Genomic DNA, 22,497 nt, shown 5'->3' with positions numbered 1-22,497 from the left:
TGAGTGTGGGGGAAAATAGAACTAAAGGGATGCGTTTCAAGTAGTGACTAATCACGAAAATAAGGTGGAGAAGTAAGTAGAATTAAAATGGTAAGAAATAACCTGCTGGAAACAGAAATATGCCCCACCATAGTTTAACTCATTCTGTGGCAAACACTGCTATAGTAACAGCACCATGGTCAAAGACTTTTTTAGGATAAATATGAATCTCTTTTCTCAGAATGTCAAAGTCAATTAACACAAAGCAGATGAGAACAACTCCTTTGCAACTAAATAAAACTTAGGGGAAACGGTGGAAATGGTTGTTGTACTTACTAATTACTGATTTAGGTCTTTCAGTAAAAAAATTAATAGGCCTATTTCACAAGCACTTGTAAAAGTTCCCATTGCAACTAACAAGCTGATTTCAATTTCCTTAAAATAAATGACTTCTAAACTCTGCTTTCTCCTTTTCTTTGTTCTTTTTGCCTCTGTCTAATACACTGAATCACTTTAGCATTATTTATAAGAAAAGGGGTGGATTTAATGTGCGGCAAGCGCTAACATGAATTGTGTCCAATGCTTGTACATTTCCTGTTGAAGTAAGTAAATTAATGACACACTGAACTGTCCAGAATAAGTTAAATGCAGCATCCATTAGCCTATATATCAACCCTTGTCTGCACTGTGAATACCCTAAGAGTTAGAGTTGTCTGTGTAGGCCTATTTTACCCCAAAGGCATACTGTTCTTTGGAATACTGAAAGCAAACTAAATGACAGGTAATGCCCTTATTCCAAAAAATACAAAGTTCATACTAAGCTGTTTACATGGCTAATGTCAAAGCTTACACCGGGGTAAAGGACTCACAAGGCATGACTCAAGGTGGTTCGCAAAAGATCGAACTTGCAGGCAGTAGTACAAAATTGTAGGGTAGTAATCGTAGTCACAAAACAGAGGACAAAACATACAGAAAAATTCTTGGAACATTGACACTAGGGAACAAGATGAACTGGCACATATACACTGGGGTAGGGGAGACAGGGCGGCGCGGTTGTACAGTGGTTAGCACTGTGGCCTCACAGCAAGAAGGTCTTTCTGTGTGGAGTTTGCATGTTCTCATGTCCGCTTGAGTTCTCTCTGGGTGCTCCGGCTTCCTCCCACATGCAGTCTAGGTTAATTGGTGTCTCTAAAATTGTCCTTAGGTGTGAGTGGTTGTCTGTCTATGTGTGGCCTTGCGATGGACTAGCGACCTGTCCAGGGTGTACCCCGCCTTTCGCACGATGTCAGCTGGGTTGCGGGGGGCTGGAGCCAATCCCAGATGGTGGGAGGTGGGAGATGAGGTGAACACACACAGGTGGGAGACAATGAGGTGAACGCACACAGGTGGAGCACATTAGGGCGGGGACTGGTAATCACACATGGAGGGAAGGCAGACGAAGACCTGGAACAAGACACAAGATGAGTCACTGAAGCACAACAGGAAGTGGTAACAGACAAAAACTGAACACATAACCTAAGTGCGGGAGCTGGGCGTAACAGCTAATGAATGAAAGTGAATATGTTCATATCCTAAAACCTGTTGATATCCAACCCTTTCATAATGTTTATGAAACAGGTGTGTGTAGGTGTGGGCGTTTGTTTTGTGCATGTATCTCTACCCAAGCTATGCAAATTGTATGCGAGTTTTTTGTCTACAACAAAGAAAGCTGATTGTAAACAGGCAAAAGGCTTGTCACAAATTGTGGTAAAAACACCAATTAAGATGTATATTACGAACGAGCCTACATGTCCAAAGAATGCTCGTAAAGCCCAAATAATATTGGCATTTCTCACATGTCTTGATTGAAAAATGCTACATTCAGAATAACTCCTTATTCGGAATATCCAAACGTAATGTACATGACCTGTATCAAATTTGAAATATTGTCATTGAATAATGTGAATATAAATGCAGTCAGCCAGAGAAACTGGAAACTTTGACTTCCCACTGGTAGTCAGATCTACAGTTTCAAGAAGAAGCTTTTTATAAGCAAGTTAGATGTAGCTTCCCTGGAATTTTTCATTGATACCCTGTAACATGTACTGAAGAAAACTTTCTTGTGACGAACACACTAGATGGGCAGCTATGTGACTGCAGAGCGCATGCAAATGGTCGCATCCCTTTTCCAGTGACCACATGAACTCTACCACAGATAATGTTTTTTCATTCACTTAAATGTAACCTAATGACTTTTTTCTTTCACTTTTGCCTGTTAACCACCCTATGTGGCAAGTGAAGTGTTGTATAGTGATTGGGCTGCATGAACTGAGTACTACATAGGGCTGGCCGGTGATAGAGGGGAAGAACAAATGTCATGAGATATCAGAGGTGAAGAAAGTGTAAACAGCGTGTTGGCTTCTGACAGTGTTTTTCAATTCATTTGGTCCAATATGGATCTTTTCTAAATCATATTAGCCATTTTGCTAGTATGTTTAGTGAGTGTGCTTCTAGCTGCTAGGTTGTACAGTATATACTAGTTGTATATACTAGGACTAATGTTTGCTGAATGGACGAAGGTTAAAAGTGTTTCATTAAATGTTTTGTTTGGTCAGAATGAATTGGCCACACGGCTCACAAGGCATAAATGGTTCGAGGGAGTTGGGCAGGTGGATTCTGAGTTACTGTTTAAAGGCTATATAACCAGATGTTTCCCACTCGAAAACGATGAACTTGTATTTGTCCATGTATACAGTATATATTTAAATAAGTCAGTTAAATAATAATTTATGTTACTATTTATGATGCTACAATTACTGTTCACATAGTTGATTGCTTTTGATTGGAGCGACAGATGTTTCCTCCTTGCAAGCAATTGGCACATAATAGATTTTTACTAGCAATGACATTCCTTAAGTTTTAATGGTGTAACCTGATTTGGTAAATCACTAGTTTAAAACTAGCAAGTAGTAAGAATGTAGAAAGGACCTTACTCACAAACTTAGTAGAGATTTACAATTAGCTGATTCAACCCAATCGTGCTCTGTGTGTGCATTAGGACTAAGTATGAATATGCTGCACACGTGAATGACGGTATGTTTCAAAGGATGTGGCTCTTGTCTTCTCTTGTCTTTCTGAGAACAGTCCACAGGTATGTTACATTTTCTCTAACTATGGCCTTTGCTTCTACTGTTTAATTGCACAATAGTATAAACATGTAGCTAGCAGTGTTGCTGATAGTCTGCCATAAGAAAAGGATTTCCTGTCACCACTGCAGTTTGACGGTGCACATTAAATATCTGAGTGTTTTTATTCTGGTCAGTAGTGTGTAGGTGTTTAGCTGTGGGGTTCTCCCCCACAGCAGAGATCACAAGAGGAAATACTATAGAATAGGTAGTCATTACACAGCAAAAAGAAAGTGGTTAAGAGACAGAAAAAGAGAGGGAGCCTGTGAGAGAATTACGGTAAAGAGCAAACCATGCTTACAGTAACTTTGCTGTTGATTTGGTTGATAGAAAGTGTGTCTCAGTGCCAGTGAAGGACAATGATCAAATTAGAATCACATATTGGGGTTTCATGTTCATTCAGGTATGCCTACTGTGCCCGTAAATACACTGTTGTTTTCTTGAAAAAAGCCGAGAAAAAGATTCAGGTTTTAAATCTGCTGACGTCTTATCTGAGAAAAAGGTGCTTTACAGGCAAAAATCAGTGACTATTACCTCAAATAAGATTTCTGACCTCGGAGCACTTATTCCAATGAATGTTCAATTTTTAAAGTGTTTAAGAACCAAAACATGTGATCCTCAACACCTGCAATGCCCCCTACTGTAATTACTGTCAGCACTGGTTATTCTTCCCAACCTTGCTTTTAAAACTCTGCTAAGTTATTTGACAGTAACAATGGAAGACTTCTACACAGGAGTATCTGTTGCCACTGTGATTTTGTAACATAGAAATTGTGATGTAAGCAGTGCTTTTACTGAGTTTCATTGGTGACTGACTTGTTTCGTTTCCTCTATTTTCTAGGAAAGAGAGTCAGTGAAAAGGTAAGTGAACCAATCGGGGATGTAGCGTGGGACTTCCTAGAGTTTGTTACCAGAAAAAGAGGGGTAGTAAGCAGGATGTTGCAAGGGTGTGTGCATTCATGCATATGTTCCTGTCTACAATATGCAAGCCCTGTACCTATGTCATCATAATGTTTGGTTACTGTGTTCATAGAAAGAGAGTTTCAAATGTCCACGTGCATTTCTGCCTACTTTAACATGAGAGATTAGGAATGGTCTCAAGTAACCAGAGAATAAAAATAAAATAGTTCCAAAAATAAGGGACAGCTAATAGCAGGCAGCAGTGATTGGAGTTACATGTGCTAGTGGCACATACTTTCTCCTAGTGAGCCCTGAGCAGGTATGCCCTTCTTTGCAAGTGAAAGGAAAAGCCTAATATGGGTTGTAGCGAAGGTCACCCCACCCAGATTCAAACCCAGAGCTGTAACAAATGTGCCGCAACACCAAAGAGCCAGGTTTGTTGGTACGGCAGTAAGAGCACGTACTCAACTGTACGCCGAATGGGAAGTGCACCAATGTGCACAGGCATCCCACACATCGGCACCAATGGTACTTCACCCTATCCCACATCACTCAGGGAGTTCCCCTCACATAGGGTTTCACCAACCCTGGGGGTCCCTCACATGCTTCACACACTGGGCACACATCCAATGACCTCATGACAGGCCATCCCACTTCTTACACCAAATGTAACGAAAAGAAAGAACAGTCAAAGATTTGTCACGCATATTTGTTACCTTGTAGACCAGGGTTTGAATACGGGTGTGGTGACTGGTGAAGTTTGCTACACTGGCAAAGCAGCTGAAGAAAATATGATGGCCCCACTTTATATATGATTACGTCAAGTCTGAGTTGGATTTTTTGAGTAGTGCTGTGAAGCATTGTTTTTACAAATGGGTTGCCATTTTGTTATCATGTACAAGGATACACATTAGAGCCCGACCGAATGGCGTGCCGATATCATTGGCCTATACGAGCTAATTACAGATAAACCGGTATTGTTCTTTATAACAGCCCATAAATGACAATTATAAAAGAGACAGCAAGAAGACCCTGGGTTTTCGGGATTAAGACGGTGGCTCCGGAGAAGCTTATGTTTGAGATAACACACCAATCAATTCTTTGAAAATTGCATCACCATTCATAGAACAACAAAATACTTTGTGAGAGTGTCTATTATGAGGTCACGAATGTTCAGACGCCAGCAAAGCCCTTTTACCTTTCCCTGATTATTTTTTACATGAGCAGGAGCAGGAGTTTTCTACACATCCTAGACTCCTGCCTTCTTCATTTCATTTGTTTCCCTGTTAGCTGCAAGCAAGGTCAAAGCCAATTCATTGTGCTTTCGTATACCGATATCATCTAACTACAGAGACTATTTCAAGCACCAAAGCCTTGTACTTGTACATTGTCCGTGACACTCTTTGCACATGCTTTCATGCCACAGATCAATTTTCTCACACAGTAAAAAACATTCATATAACTGACAGAGGCGAATTGCTGCGTGAATCAACTGCATCCAGCTGACGCGACACCAGCTATGATGTGATAGTAATCAAGTGGTCTGACTTGACTGCAGACTGTGTCAGAAGGGTAATGGAACTGGAAGAGTTTTGCAATATAAAAATGTAAAAATAATGTGTCGCCAACTACAACTTTGATGAATATATCTCTGTCATTGATTAATTAATGTTTTTACTGTCTTAACATGTAAAAGTTAAATATGAACACATGAAGGTTCCTATATAGGCTATGCCATTACATTTAAGACAATGAGATGGTGGCTATACACAAATGCATGCATTTTGTGTTACCTAAGAAGGTGTAAGATATTGAAGAGAGGGACTAAAGGCGCAAAGTGTGACAGCATGTGATGTTCTGTTGTGTTCTGCGTTAAACATTCAGAGAGTAAGACCTTTGGCTACTCTACATGTTTATATAGCCTACATGACTACATGCGATGTACAGTATAATTACCACATTCCTGGCAAAATTGATTAACCTCAGCATTAAAGATCTAGGGACAGTCCCTAGCAATAATTTTGATTAAAAAACTTAACTATGTCCGTCAGCAGCTAGTGTATGTATTGGGTACACAAACGATTAACAATCAGCCACAATTCAGTGAGAGAAAAACATAAACCAAAAGGCTGTATTATAGTGTAACTACAAAACAGAATTAGAGCCACAATTAGAAAAAGTCACAACAGAATTGGTTGCTTCAAGCCATATGTACATGTTTTAAAATTTCCTGGCAGTCTTCAGTTATTTAGGCTAGTAAAAAATTCAAACTACAGTGTGGCATCTTTCCTCTCACTCGTAGCTCTGACGCTGCTGTCTCTGCCCCCTCACTTAGAGACACCTTTGTTGTCCCATTGAAGCGGTTGTGAGCTGCACTTTATTGGAGGTGCTGTAGTCAACATTTGTGTGGATTTGGGGTGAGATATATTCCTGATCATAAGTCTTTTCAGTTGGTTTTGGTTTTCCACCTCCTTGTTTCACCCAGTACAGTCCCAAACGGGGTTATGCGTCTGACAGATGTGGTGTGAAGGGTATACTACCATATTAGCAGAGCAATAATGTAGGCTCATGGGCAGCAGAGTAGCCATAAAGAGCAGGTAGATTTAAAAAAACCCCAAACATATTATGACTTTATTCTTATTAAATGATTATGTCAAAATGCCATAGAACACAGATGTGTTATGTGGAATAGATTTTTGAATGTGCAGAAAGCATGTCATTGAAAATGACCACAAACACAAGAGTTAGTCAAGACGTTTAAATAATAATAATTAATAATTATTATTATTAATAATTTTCTGACCCCTATCTCTGCTGTCGGTAATGTCACAGAAGGCATCAACTTCAGCGAGACTGAATCTCGCTCCAAAAGTAGACAGTTCTGTTATAAGATACAAAAGTAAGCCTAGTTACCCAGCACAGCTGCCTATAAAAAAAAAGTTGTTTTGGGTTTTTTTGCCAGCTGTGGACTTATTTGCGATTAGTCATATACTGCAAACACTTCCCCGTAATGTTAACACACTCATGGCTAGATTGGGAAAATCTGGGTTGATTTACAGAGCTGATAACCACTGTTGTATCACCTCTAAGCATGATTGTGGTTGATAACTAAACCCTATATGCAGGGTATGTTGAACTTGCTTCATAGTACAGGCTTTAGGTATCATTAGGCTGTTGTTAACACTGTATATAAAGATGGATGACATGACATCTTCCCGAAAGAGAAGAAATGTGTTTTTTGAACATTAATGAATGTAAACATTTTCTAGTAGACAACAAAAATAAAAGCATAAACCTGAAAATGAGCAAAATATGGGCCCTTAATTAAAATTCTGCATTAGCAGCATAACACAAATTGGTAACAGGAGGAACAGTAAAGACAAAATACCCATGGACATACAATAGCTGTTTATTCAGGCAATCAACTGATGTCTGCTGCTACACTCCTATGGCATACTCTTCAAACTGCAACGTCTATCCAACACCTTGTATGTGGCCACACAGCTCACTTGCTTTTACTGCTGCCACCGCTGGCGCTAGTATTTCATAAGCCCAACCTCCCACCCAGCATCTACCCGTAAACTGTAAATTTATGTTTCCTACAAGGGGCGTAATTATCATCACTCATCACTCCCTGCTGTGCTGAGTTTGATATTTTCTTGTAGGGAGTGACAAGGTCAGAGCTACATTCACATAATAATCTATTGCACAAGGTGGCTGACTGAAATAAAAAAAAAAAGTTTGGATGCTTGTATTTGGTGGAAAAGGTTTTGTTCTAACTTAAATATATATATAGAATATGGAATATTATAAGGCAAGAGGTACAATCACCAAATACAGGAATTAGAAACTTAAACAGCAAAAGTACTAGTAAGGTACATTGTTGTGAGAGTCCTCCCAAGAACACAGCACGACAGCATCAGTCATTTCAGCAAGTGCTCCAACGGATATATATTTACTTTTAAATGACAAAGCTCTCTGTGAGGTGGACCAGGTGTCATTGTCATAAAATTTAATAAAACTTCAGACTTTAACAAGGGGAGACCGCTGTGTGTTTACTTTAAAGATAAATGATGTCCTGCAGATAGAAGACATAGACAAACATACACAACATATTTTGTTGTTTAATTTGGAGGACACCTTGTGCTCTGGAGAGGGTGGGAGGAAAGAATAAGAAGCAGCAGCAGCATTTTGGGCAGTGAGTGTAAAGAGTGAGCTAATGCTTTTCTTAGAAAAACATTCATGCACTGCCAAAAATAATTCAATGCTTCATTTATCATGAGATTTTCTTTCTGCCTTCCCAATGTTGTTCCACTATTCAAATGTTATACCAGCATGAAAAGACACAAAATACCATACGTATAGAAACAATATCTTTAATATGCTACATCACGTAAATATAAAAGTATCATCAAAATAGTCTCTCACATATAAATTCTTAACATCTCATAACCTGTTTCCAAAAATAGACTACATAGACAAACATACATTACAAAAGAAAGAACGAAAGGAGCTACAAAATTATAGTACATTACTGGCTTAGGAGCAAAACTTTCAAGAACAAGTCCTGCCTTTTTTTTTGGGTAATACCCAAAGAACACATATCTAGTTGCATTTTCATCTCAGTGCTAAGTGAGAAAAATATTAACAGTATTAGAAAATTGTGCTCCTATGTTGCTCGTTTTTGTTGTCCAATGCTGAACATGAGGTACCAATGTCTGAATTAAGATTTGGGTATTGATGAAGCTTGAGTTTGCAAACATTTACATTAAAGCATTGTATGTCAGGAATATCTTTATCTAACATTTGAATCCAGTGAAAAGCAATATAGCGATCCATTTAGTTGCTCAACATTACGTTATGACATAAAAAACAATTTCATTGTTTGTTTCTTTTGGTGGCATTTGGTTTTCTTCACAGTGTGTCTTTGATACATTGATATCTAAATTAGCTGGTGCTGAATAATCAACAGAAAAGGTGATTTGTCTGAAACGCTTTGTGTGAACATCTTTCCTTCTTTCAAATGTTAGAATGAGTTGAATAATGATCCCAAAAGATGCTACACATTATTTTCTCTGATTTTAATTTTGGCAATAACTTATTGACACATAGTTTCAAGATACCAGATTCTTCCCTTTTTTATCATGAAAAAATAAAATAGTTGCAAACAATTGAGGAGCAGGAAGGTGGTTTGTGCTGTCAGGCTGCCCTGTCGTTCATAGAAAAACTTTCACTCGTACACATGCACCCAGAAGCTCAAACACAAAGAAAAACAATGCATAATATAACAAGAGTCACACTTGTTATATCAACAGGTTTATGCCATATTGTTGTTCCTGAGTCTATTTATGGTTTTCCAAAGAGATCAAATCTCCTTGGAAATGTAGATATACATGCAATGTACATACATACACAGAAAAAAAGCAGAAAATCAGAAAACTGTGACTCAACTAAATAAATATACATGACTTAAATAAAAAAAAAAAAATAAAGTAATAAGTTAAAGCACAAAAAGCAAACACTTCTCTACCTGAGTGAAAAGATCTTTAAATACTTCACAGCTTAACAACATCCTCCCTGTTTTCATTTTTGAAACTGACGTTTGGGAGGAAGTACAATCACTGAATACCCTCTCCCAGTCTTTGGAATGCTCTTCTTTTGGTGCTACGCTCATTGGAATATGAAAGTTTACATTCCCTGTTATGCCCTTCATGGACAATATCGGGAGTTTTATTTGGCGACATCTGTTTTCTTGGTTGATGTTGTGCTGTATGTCTTTTTTTATATTTCCCCTCCTTCAGTTCCTTTTCACTGACCTTCTGTCTTCACTGTTGGCCGTTTGTGAAGATGAACAACACTGGCCCTCTCCTGATAGGCCAGTGAAGGGCTGTGGTGTGATGTAGGTATAGTTGATTGGGCCACGGGCATTGCTGGTGCATTAATAGCTGCTGTCAGAGCTTTCAGCAGTATGGTGGCCTCTCTCTGGTCCTCCTTCCCCTCGCCTTCCAAAGTACGAGCCAACCAGCGGTCTACAGCTTCCTCCACCTGCGGCGCCGATGCTATCTCTGTGAGCATGTCAGCCTCTTGGCTGGCATCAAACCGCTCCACCATCTCTTTCATGTGTACATTGACAGAAGCATTGGAGTTAACCAGGCAGCAGCTGCACTGATGGATGCGAAGGGAGAAGCGGTGGAAGAAGGCCTGGGCACAGAGCTGGCAGCGGTATGGGCGGTCACGGCTGCTGTGGAGGCGACGATGCAGTTTGAGGTGGATGTATTGGGTGAACTTGGTGCTACACAGCTTGCACTGGTAAGGTTTTTCCCCAGAGTGGAGGCGTAGATGTGTTTTCAAGTTGCTGGTACTACTGAAACGTTTCTGACACACCTGGAAAGCATGAAATGAAAGGTTAAAGCTTCTGTGAGCAACATTAACATGCCTGATTACTTTAACTAACACCTTATTAAGAAAACTAAATGGATTGTGTTTATGATTATTCTAAAAAAAAATACTGTATGATGTGATCTTGATGACATTCAGTTTTGTCGTTTATTGTACTTTTATAAAAAGACTATTTTTCTTTTTTGTAAGACTAGTTCTATCCTTACTCTCGACGCTCACACCCACAGAGTCACACTAGCAAACAAAAGCATAAAGATGCTGTTACATAACAAGGTGGTTAGTGGCTCCAAGAAAATCAAACAGACACTGAGTTACCAGAAAGGTATGCATGTCGTGCATGGTGTTTACAGTCTTTGTATGCCTCACCCACTCTCAAATTTACATCATTGTCATGGTGAGGTCAGTATAATGATGGTAAGAAGCTTATAAAGAAAGAGTAAAACACACACACTTAGGTTTTGACATTCAACATACCTGACATTCATGTGGCTTCTCCCCTGTGTGGACCAGGTGATGTTTCTGAAGGTGGGCCAGCTGAGTGAAGCTCTTTTTACATAGGTTACACTGGAACGGTCTCTCACCACTGTGCACTCGGAGATGGACCTACAATTACACAAATCATACAAAAAAAGAATGAACACTGGTGTCAAAATGGCAAATGATGAGTAAAATGTTTTGGTGTCTAAAATTTGGAATATATTAAAGTGAATCATAAATACAAGAGAGAGAAGCTGCAGTTATTACCTTAAGGTTCGACAGCTGTCCAAAAGTCTTCGAGCAGATATTACATTCATACTTTATCTTTCCATTCTGCTTCTTCAGTGGGTAGGGCAGGGATTTATGGCCAGGGCCGTTGCGTGGCGCTGTGTTGCTTTTGGTCATAGTCAAGCTTAGATTCATGGCTTCATCGCAACCAGAGGGAGACTGCTCAGGGGACTGATGCTGACTGTTGGGCTTGGGTAGAGGGGAGAGCTCTGGGGTGGCTGGGGCGCCTCGTGGTGGCGACACATTTGGTGTTAGTTCTTTCAGACCACCCTGTGGAGGTGGAGGGTAGGGGAGGGACACTGGAAGTAGATTAGGCTGGCCGATGGGTGGATACGGGAGTCCGTCTGTGCCCATATAGCTGCTGTATCGGAGGGATCCTCTTGAGGGTAGCATCCCAGGAAAGGGAGGGGAGCATGAGGGGAGGAGGAGGCGAGTATAGTGTGGACTGTACGGAGGAAGGAGCTGGTAAGTGGGCTGGAGGGGTCTGGACTGGGGGTAAAGAGGGTAAGATGAAACAAGGCCCTCCCTGTGGCCGTAGAGGCCATGGAGATGAAGAGGGAGATTTCGGTGTGGGGATGGGAGCGCAGGATGGTGATCTGGTAAGTACGGGTGATTTAAGTTCAGGCTGGGCTCTCTGTGCTCAAGCTGAGGAGAAGTAATGTTCCCCCGGCCTTCTGGATCTCTGTCACTCTTCTCCTCTTTCTCGACCTTTTTGCTGAAGTCCATGATCTGGTCGTCAGGCGTGTCAGGCGGAGTATCCCTCTCCAACATCTCCACATCAATCCTCTCATCTCCATCTTCATCCCTCTCTTCTTTCACCTCTTCCTTTGTTCGCTCTTTAAGCCATGTCTGCTGAGAAAGGTGCTGTTTGGTGTACTCCAGCTCATGGTCTTCATCAGAACTTGTGTATTCTGTGGGAAAGAAAATTCACTGTCATCAGTATTGTCACAGAGCTTCATGATTAAATAACGGCATCAAACTGAAGAAAAATATACAACCCACACTTTTGTATATATTTTTATAATATTCGTTTAACTCCTTAATTCAAGTTCACTTCAAAGCTCAAATGCCTCACACATGCAAACACACATCCGCCCACAGAAGGCACTCCCTCTTATGGTAAATGATAGTAGTTTCAGTTTTGACATGACACATAAATCATACGGTACAGGTTTCTGTTTGTCATTCGCAGTAGTGATTTTGGTGTGGGAGAAGGAGTTGGTGGTAAAGTGTGTGGGAGTCCATATGTCATGTTATGTATGAGCAGTTGTACAGCAAGATTCTGACTTTCATTTGTAAAACCTTGTTTGTTTCACATATCTAAATGTGATCTTAAAGTTTCCTTCAGCATAACATAAAAAATGATCTTGCAGAGACTTGGACTGTGGATACCATATTATTTTTATGTTACAGATGCGCAATAGTGCATTTAACAGCCCGAACTTGTTCAGAATGTCCTCTCTGTTTGTTGCCTTCACGCAATATCAGAAAGGCAAACCCGGAAGACAAACAATGAGCAAACTTGGACTTTGACAAAAAGGATGGTGACGGCTTTCACCATCCTTTAAGTTAATAAAACAATGTAACGATAACACCTTAGTCACCAAGATAAATGGCGACGCATCTGGTGAATCCAGTTGGCATGAGTCATGGGACTTTATGGCAACAGAGAATCATTCAGGATGATGAGGGTATGACTTGCTATTCTACTAAGAGCTGAAAACAGATGACTCACAAAGGTACTTTGACCAGCCATTATTCCCCTTAGGTTGCTCCACTCTCCTTAAAATCCCACACCATTTACCATATCTCATGCAATGCTGATTTGTTTTGTCTATGTGTGTATGTTTCTGTATTCCCCATGATCTAACAGAAATATTTGTCTCTCTACGGTAAGCCAAACAAGAAGAAAAACCATCTTTACTTTACTGGTAAAAATAACATCAAGTCTTATTCACAGGAAGGGAATGTCTTAATCAACTTTGAAGTGAAAGTATTTAGCTGATAATACCTATCGTGTCTCGACGCAAACTTGGGTTTCAAACTAGGTGTTTCGTCACAGCCACAGATTTAAATCTAGATCTGAACAATAATTAAAAAAACATGTGTGTCATTGTGCCGCCTCACCACCAAAGCAGCTGATTATCATTTGTTATTCACTCCCTGCCACTACATGACTCTTCACCAAGATTCATGGGGGAATCAAGTTCACCTAACATGGTTGCTTTGGTTGTATGTGAACAGTAAATCTATTCAAAAGTTATTCACTTAACAGAGTCAAGACAATGTACTTCCAACAACTTCCATCACATTAAAAACAAAGTCAAGACACTGTAGTTCCAAAGACTTCCATCAAATTAAAAACAACCACTAAAATTTGCATACACAAGTTCGGTTTCTTTCCGTGTCTCAAGATATTTGTTAAACTTGTTTCTTGTGGAAAAGACCACCACATCCTAGTACAAAACTAGAAAACTCCTGCTCCTGCTGCACTTACTCTGCTTGATGTCGTCCTGCTGGCTGCAGAGCCTCTGGGCAAACTCTTGGCTGTACCACACCAGCAGCTCCTGATTGGGCTCCACCGGTCGGATGGTGTAGAAGTAGATGTCCCGGCTGTTCTGGCACGCCACCAGGTTCTGTTCGGCCAGAGAGCGAGCTGGGTTGACATAACGCATCCAGTTGCTCCTGTGGACGTCATAGCCATCAATAAAGTTTTGAAGCTGCCCACCGCTGTAAATCTGCAGGAGAAGAGGGAGAGAAGATGGGATTAAAAACACATACACATATACAGTAACTGATTTATGTGGAGCATCCTAGTATTGGTCAATAACAATTAATATAGTAAATGGTTCAATTACTTAATATAGTTACAATTTTATTATTTGACCATCTGTTGGCCACAAGACACTGCACCATGTGATGCTCAAATTCATAAAAATGTAAATACAATTTGACACAAATGAAGCAGATTGAAATTAAATGATTCAAATGTACATATAACCATCAAAATAATATATAGGAAAAGATTACAAAGAAAAAGTCAGAATAATCACCTCTGCCATGTACAGTTAGAAATCTTCTTCAGTTTCAAAATATTTTGCTCCTTTCGTCAGTGCCCTAAAGCTCTGCTCTGTGTATCCTGAGTGTTGCACTCTTGTGTGTGTTTGTGTCTGTGCCGTCACTGTATATGAAGCGTGAGTCAGGAGGCGTGGTCTATTTTCTCTTTCTCTCTTTCTCACTCCATAGCATTGTCAGTGTTCCTGTCTTCACGCTCTTCTTTCAGAAATTAATGTATGTGTTGCATATGAAAACGAAATGAAAGAGACATATATTAGGTGGCTGTGTGATAGACAGGTGCTGACAGACAGCCAAAAACACATCCCTGCAGGCATGCCTTTGGCAGCACGTCCTCCCTCGTCCTGCACCTGTGTCATGTGGTTGACATAATTACTCCCAGGGCACGTCAGACTTTCACTGTTGCACCGGGGCAGGAACACCCCTTTACACAGTTTACAGGAAATAAAGCCGGAAGGAAAATACGTAGGATGGCAGCAAAAAGTCCTAATGGGAATTGACTCAGCAGAATAGAAAATTTCCTGAGTGACACAAGCAATTTCTGGATAAGAGAGAGAGAAAAGAAATAAGGTCTTTGAAGACTAAAAGGGGGCGGAAAGACAGGGAGTGTCTGTGTGTGTGTCTATATTAATTAAACAATAGTCCCTTCCTTTGTGCATGTGACACATGTGTTGCATAGGACCTGAATGCCGGTAAGGCTCTGATGACTCTGTGTGTGTGAATCCATTGTTACGTGCCGCCGGCGACAACTTCCTCTAAAACTTTGACCAAAACCCCTGTAGTGCAATCTGTGTGAAAGCATTTTTGTTTCCTTATTGACGTATCGACATGGACTTGATGTGAAACTTCTGTAACCAAGCAACCAGTGTCTTTTTTCATGAATAATAGAGGAAGATGAAAACATGTCCCCAGCTTCAACAATTTGCAGGGTCATTTTCTTACATATAGATTTGAGACTTTCCCCTGTATAACCAGTATCACAGTAAGCTGGATTACAGTTCTGATGCCTAAATGTGATTATACATAGAGTATGTGTATATATTTTACACTATATGCATGTGCATGTGTGTTTCCCTTACCCTCCAGAAGTATTTCCTGTTGGCCTGTTTGGGGACATTGTCTTTGGTGAAGATGTCTCCTTGCAGGGGGCCAAAGCGAGTCCCCTGAGGAATGTATTCTTTGCTGAATACGCCTGTCACCTGGAACACAGACCGAACACACCGTTAGATTTAGAGTCTATTTTGCCTCTTATGGGAAATATTAAACAGCAACATTAACACTCACCCTCCATAGAAAACATAGAAAGTCATCTTTCAAGCACAAATTAAGGAATAATCTATACACTATACAAGTCTATCATTTAAAATATATACATATATAATAGTGCACTACTTGTGTTTGTCTATTAAATCCAGTAGGTTGTTGGCCTGAGTTGTAGTTGTTATGGCTTCGTCACGTTGACCCAGACAGCTCTGGAGTCACGTTAAAACCCACAAGGTCACATGCTTTCGACACTAATGAGTTAAACGAATGAAGAGAATTACACTTTCTCTGACCTACTCCACTGATCTCTGACCTGCTGTACTCATAAAAACCAGGGAGTGAGACACTTAGAGAGAGGAAACAGTGTCACGTGTTTGCCTTGTGAACTTTATGAATGTGGCACTTCAAGCTCTATTTATTGTTTTTTTATTAAAAGATGGACCTATAGATGTTAAACTTAGTTACATTACTATAGGTGTTTCAAAGCTTGTCCAGACATATTTGAAATTGCAAAAGAAAAATGTGTGGGGGATTTTGTTTTTTTACAATGAGCGAGTACCTCGTTGCCTAGGGACATACGGTAATGTATGTGGTAAGAACAAAACCTATCCTGCAGCTTACTGAGTCATATCCAACCTTTTGAAGTAGTTTTTTAGTGAGTTGGATGAGAAAACATTGTGTTGGTAAAAAATATTTAATCTATAGCGACTACAGGATATGTCAGTGTCCTATTTTTCATGCAGAACTGCTTTATGATTCACACTTGCATAGAAAGTGTAAAGGCTTGAGGTCACCCCTCCACAAAACATACTCAACACACGCTTCTTCAGGAGCTTTGTGTTCAGACCTTAAATACCCCCCAACCCCCACCCCACCCCAAACATAAACACATACTCTTTCTTCCTGCCATTGTGGAATTAAAACTAAAATTGACCCTCAAAGCAATTTTCATGGCATCTTGTGTCAAAACCTAATAAATTAAAATGACAAACACCTTCTTGTAATTATTTATCCAACTATGAAGGGTGGAGTTGGCATTTGTAAATTATGTTTAAGCTGATAATTAGAAGAACAACAGGTCACTGAGGGCGGCAGGAGTGTGTGTATGTTTGTGTATGTGTGCTTCAGGCGGCCCCCGAGGCGAGTGAGGGGATTCCCTGATGCCATGAACCAGTGTGACAGCAACATTGTGCTTCGCTTGCGTTGCGTGACTAACGAATCGCTGTGGCTGCCGCTGCTGCTTAACCGCTCAGAGCAGCCAGGTTGGGAGGAAAAAGGGAGGGTGGGCTTTCTTAAGAGGAGCCACGCTATCACACTCCTGAACGCCCTCCTTTTCTCCTGCCATCCCCCAATCCCTTGTCTTTTCTTAACCCCCTCGAAATAGCCTGTGCATCCGCCAGGTTGAAGCCTGATGCCTGGCTGACTGCCTGTCCCCAACGAAAGTTAATCATCTGGTTTTAACCTAAATCCCACCCATGCACCCTCCTCTCCACAGCTTCTCCCTCTCCATCCATCCCCTCTGCTGCCTCTCTCTAGGGTGACTGGCACCCGTTGATAACGCCCCATCTGCCACGTGTCCCTTCCACCCTTCTTCGCATTTCCTGATGTTAAGAAGTTATGGGGAATAAGAAAATAAGCGAGGCCGACGTCCCTCCTTGTAACCAAACAGGTGCTGAACAAGTGCGGTTGCGTGCATGATGATATGTTACCAATGTATAGAGAAGTGAGTTGACAGCATTTTCTGTTTTCTTTAGAATTAGATTAATCTTTTAGACTGACAGGTGCTCTTTCCTCATAACAGAGTGAATTTTACCCTACAATTAAGGTGACACATGTATACGTGGATCCCACCAACCCACACAAAGGAGAGGCTGTGTTTTTATGATCATCACAGGAAATGAATTTCCCAGCTTTAGTGAGAGCGAGTCAAGGAGAAAGATTCACATGACACCATGTTTAGGAAGGGAAACCACTCAATGACCAAGAGCCATTTTAAGCAAAGCTGATTACTGGTAACCATGTGAGTGTGTGCTTGTGCCGGTTTTCGTGTCTCATTTCTTATCTAAAATCTTTTTTACTCACTGATCACATATGTACTCACTGCCAGTGAGTTGTTGCGGATATAAGATAAAATTACATTAAAAATGTATTTGTTTAAATGTTTTATTTAAATGTTTTACATTTTAAATTATGATTGTTCAACCAGCCCAAACAAATGTCAAAATCAAGTTTAGCTGCAACAAGTGTGAGCGTGTGAAGTATTTTGTAAGATGTGTTGGCCGGTAAAAAAAAAGGGCTGGGGATATGAAATTAGCCCTCAAAGAGATTTTATCATCTTAGTTGGCATGCTTTCTCATCCCACAGCAGTAAATAATGCATACAGAGGAGGAAGAGATGAGAGTATGAGAGCTAGAGAAGAGGAACGACAGCAGAAAGTGCTGCTTGGGTCACGACAGAAAGAGGAAGGGGACAGCAAAGTCAACCGCAAGCATCAGTGTTGAGCGTTAAAAGCAACTACAAAAGAAATGTGTGATATCTCTCTCTCTCTCTCTCTCTCTTCCTTTTAAGATGACTTTTCTCTCTTTAGTTACAGCACAAATTACTCTTTAAAACCTGGCTTGAAGACATGACTGCAGCGGGTAACATGTTCAGGCAGATGCCTGATCTTACTGCACTGTAGGCCAGCCAGTCAGCTGACCATAATAGCTTAGGATAATTGCACATACTCTTCCTGACTCACCTGAGTGGGAAAGGATGTAGGCGGTAAAGAGTACAGGCACAGTTATTCAAAAGGAAAAAAGGGACGAGTGAAGTGTAAAGAAGCTGCACAATGGCTGAAACATTAGGGCAACATAATGGAAATTAAGGTGGCCAGAATACATAGAAAGGCCCCTGACTTCAAGCTGACAGTGACCTCATGTCCACATCGTTCACTCACACACACACAGTCTGCACTGTAATGTATGTGTGAAGAACTCATTAGTGAGCAGATCTTTTGTTCCAAGTAACCAGATGAGATGCAGATGGCCCAACAGAATGTTACGTAACACAGAATTATTATTCTGAAGAGTAAACACTAAAGGTTTAATCTGACCAAACTGACTCCTCAAAAACAATCAACAGGGATTGCAAGAATTGTTTCAGTTACAGAAGTTTATTAGATTAAAATATGGTTGCCATATACGTTTGTATTTGATTTATAAAGAATTTTCAAGAGTAAGCATCTCGATGGGTAAACAAGGAATTAAATTGCTCTTACCTCATTGTCTGGGCCGTATTCGAAGGTGAGGTTGCGTGGTATGGACGTCATGGCTTTGGGCAGGCTGAAGCTCGGGTCCGACACCTGGTCTGGCACAATGTAGGTGCAGTTGAGGGCAAAGTCCATCTCCCTCCACCCGCTCATGTCTCCTGGTGTGCTATCCAGCTTCATCTTGACAATATAGAATATACTGTAGGTGATGGATTCAGGCTTTGGATGTTCAGTTTGTTTTGGTTCAGTTTGGTTTGGTTCTGTTTGGTTTAGTTTGCTTTGGTATAGAAGTACTTTGGCTTGGTTGGGCAGGTCCCTTGTCTTAGGTTCGCTGGTTAAAGCTCAAGATCTAAAAAAGGAAAGTAGGAGTGAGAAAGACATTTTAGTGTGAGCAAAATCAGTTGTTATGATGGTGACTTTACATCTTATAAAGCCTGTTTATGTGACCTGCAGTCTTTGACCCACTGTAGACTGACATTATGACACACAACTGTGTAAGTAAAACATTTCTACAAATGGTTGACCTGATGTTTAATACAAGTACTCTAAGTATCAAAAGTCAACAAAATCTATCACTGTTTGAAATCCATACTTTTCAAAGACTCACTATTTCCATGATTTCTAAAAATGCCCTCTGGCAGTCATCATTATTCAGGCAGCTGGTTCCATTCATGAAGAACCAAAGTTCATTGACACTTTTCAGTTTAACCAGCCATTTCTTATGAGGCCAACAGGTCAGATTGTCATTTTCTGCTCATTCTGTATCATCTATCCATCTTTTATCTATTCCAGGTTATCCCTGCAAGCAAAAAAGGAGATATGACTTACTTTCACACATTCATTCAGCTGTAGGATCCTCATTTCTTTGGCTATGTCATCCCTCGATTTTGTTGTATCTGCTTTCTCCTCTTTATACTCTCTCTTCTTTCTCCAGTGTTTCGTCAGGGATTTCCCCCAATTAGATCCTTTGGGTATCCGCTCTCCTTGTGTCCACTCTGTCACTGTTACCAGAAACTCATGAGCGTGGATTGCGCCAAGCTTTTTTAGCTCAACGTCCTGGCCAATCACAGGCCGCTGTGGTCATGTGACTGAGCCATCTGACACACAACTGTTGGTTTTGGACAACAACATCAGCGACGTTGTGCACTTGCCCCGCAAGTGGCTGTTGTGATGAATGCTTACACATGTACACACACATCGACATGCACACAAAGAATATGTGTTAATGAATGAATAAAGGAAGAGCAGATGGCTGGCTGTTGCCACTGAAAAACACACTCATAGACTTTTGCTTGGTTTGGCACTTAATGAGCAATCTGCTGCCACTGTATCTCCTTGACCTACATCTCACTGTAGAACATATTTAACTAATACCCCTGCTACACACACACACACACACACACACACAAACAAGCACACCACTCTATGACTCCCAAACCTTTACAAATGCACATGAGCCCAATTTTTCTTCTATAATGAAAAGTTTTGAAACATCTGGAAAAATCGTTTTTAAAAAATAAAACAAAAGCTTAAAAAAAGTAATGTTGACAATAAAGACATTTTATATCACTGTTACACAGATACATTCCCTGTTCCAATTGGTGCTCTTTACTCATTCACATGTACAGATGTAGGGCAGGTCATCTCAGCACGCAGGAAAGAGACTTAGACACCTGTCTGGTGAGCGTCCCATTTACTTTTAGACACACACACACGCACAGTCTAGTTATATAGAGCTCAGGGTCACCTCACCTGGCGGCCTGCATAAAGATAGCCGGGACAGGAGAGAGCAGTTAAAACAACACATGGAGGAGAAAAAAGAGAATGTGACTTCTATATATGGAGATGTGGCATGTGCAAACAAGCACATGTGAAATTTGTGTTTCCACGTGTGAAATGCCTTAAAAACACATGTGCCTATATGTGAATCTATAAATAATCTATAAATAAATTTTCCCTTACATATAAAAAGCGTAAAATCAAGGTTTTCACTTGTGATGTCTTACATTTCACAACGGAAATCATGGTCATTGTATCACTGATACACATAATTGTGCAGGAAATGACTAATTTCTCCATTTAGATTTTATTACTGTAATTTACAGAGTGCATCTGTACCCTAATTTACCAAATGTTACATAACCTGCAGACTAAATGTTGAAAATGTGAAAATTACTGGGGCAATGCTCAATTCCTAAATTCCTTGTTCCTAAAAAGATGCACGCCTGTTCTATTTTTGAGCCTGTTATATAATTTAAAATATAGCATAAAAGCCACGAGAAAAGATGTAGGAAGCTTAAATGAATGAAGACAAACAGTATTTGATTTCCAGGGTTCACATAATTGTTAAAGAGAAACAGTTGAAAACATATATATATATATATATTCACAAATATTGTAAGTATATGTCCAAATTCTAAAGAATATAATATATTTTTTACACTTTCTGGAAAAATATACTGCTCTCATTATTATTTTTAACTGCTATAAATTGATATAGCCATATAAACATTATTACTCTTTTTGTGTCAGTCATTTACCCCTCCTCCTCTTCCCCTTTATTTCCTAATTTGGCTGGTAAAATAATAAATTGGCTGCCATATGGCAAGACTGCTTTTTCAAGAGTGGAGCTTTACTGCCCAGTGTGGCGTGGGGGTTAATAGTGGTAGTAAAAGGAGCGTGTGTGTGGGGAAGAGGGAGGGGAAGTGGGGATTTGGGCTCTTTCACTGGCCTGTGCCTGGCTGGGCTAATTTCTCTAATTTGCAGACAGTCTGGGCTCAGGCTCAGGACTCAGAGGCTAAAGACCCAGCACTCCAGGATAACAGGCTAGCCGACTCATCTCACTCCTGGACACACATCACATCCGGGACATCAGAGACGCTTCAAGACACTTTTTCTAGGGAGGGAAACCTAGCTTGCAGGGTAAGGTTTAATGCGCCTTAGCATGAAGAGGGAGGGAGGGAGGAAGGGAAGTAGATAACAGTACCAGACAAGACAAAAAGGATAAGTGGAGAAAAGACATGAGGTCAGCTATATTGAAGCTGTCTGAGACAGAGAAAATCAGACAAAGTGATGTGACCTGACACGTGATAATACTAAGTTGCTGGTACCTGGGGTTCTTATAAATTGCATGATCTAAATAGATACCTGTTGGCATGCAATAGTCGAAGTCTGTACCGCTCTAATGTCAGTAGAGAAAGCACTGTAACAAATGTAGATTTTAGAAGTGGGTTGAATTAACTGCTCCTAAAAAGACACACAGTAAAAAACAATAAAAGGTATTATTCGGTCGTAACATTTCTAAACTATTAATGTAATAACTATTGATTTCCACCAACAACAAAATAAAAAACCTTGTATGGTGACTGCCCACCCACATAATGTTTACTAGAGTCCAATGAACCTATATACACAAATATACATGAAATACCATGTGAAAGTATGAAAATTAATACAACAAAATACCAATGGTCATTTTAGGATGTAATACAGTCTCCCTATGCTAAAAGGAAAATAAATAGGGCAATTTGGAGTGTAACGTAAATAATCCTATTATGTACCCATCAGTAACCACTGATTCCAGCAACTTGATCCACCCTTAGCCCCATCACACATGTCGTCTTCATCACAATTCAAGAAAAAAATCAAGCTAAAATGAAGAGAAAAATACGTAAACAATAAAATATTAAACCATATCTATAT

The 22,497-nt window shown here is 40.2% G+C and overlaps 1 protein-coding gene across 1 annotated transcript; it reads right to left on the bottom strand.

Moving 5' to 3' along the window:
• Positions 1–9,608: 9,608 nt before the first annotated feature.
• Positions 9,609–18,975, bottom strand: prdm1b (PR domain containing 1b, with ZNF domain). The gene is made up of 6 exons (XM_046058962.1): positions 18,805–18,975; positions 15,362–15,481; positions 13,705–13,945; positions 11,187–12,118; positions 10,917–11,045; positions 9,609–10,427 (listed from the first exon to the last, which is right to left on the bottom strand). Exons 1-6 carry the CDS (start codon positions 18,973–18,975, stop codon positions 9,852–9,854), a joined length of 2,169 nt encoding a protein of 722 aa, XP_045914918.1. The 3' UTR covers positions 9,609–9,851.
• Positions 18,976–22,497: the final 3,522 nt, after the last annotated feature.

This window comes from Micropterus dolomieu, linkage group LG09 (assembly GCF_021292245.1).
Source record: "Micropterus dolomieu isolate WLL.071019.BEF.003 ecotype Adirondacks linkage group LG09, ASM2129224v1, whole genome shotgun sequence".
Lineage (NCBI taxonomy): Eukaryota > Metazoa > Chordata > Actinopteri > Centrarchiformes > Centrarchidae > Micropterus > Micropterus dolomieu.
The sequence above is the reverse complement of the archived record's forward strand: the minus strand, read 5'-3'. Positions and strand labels throughout refer to the sequence as shown.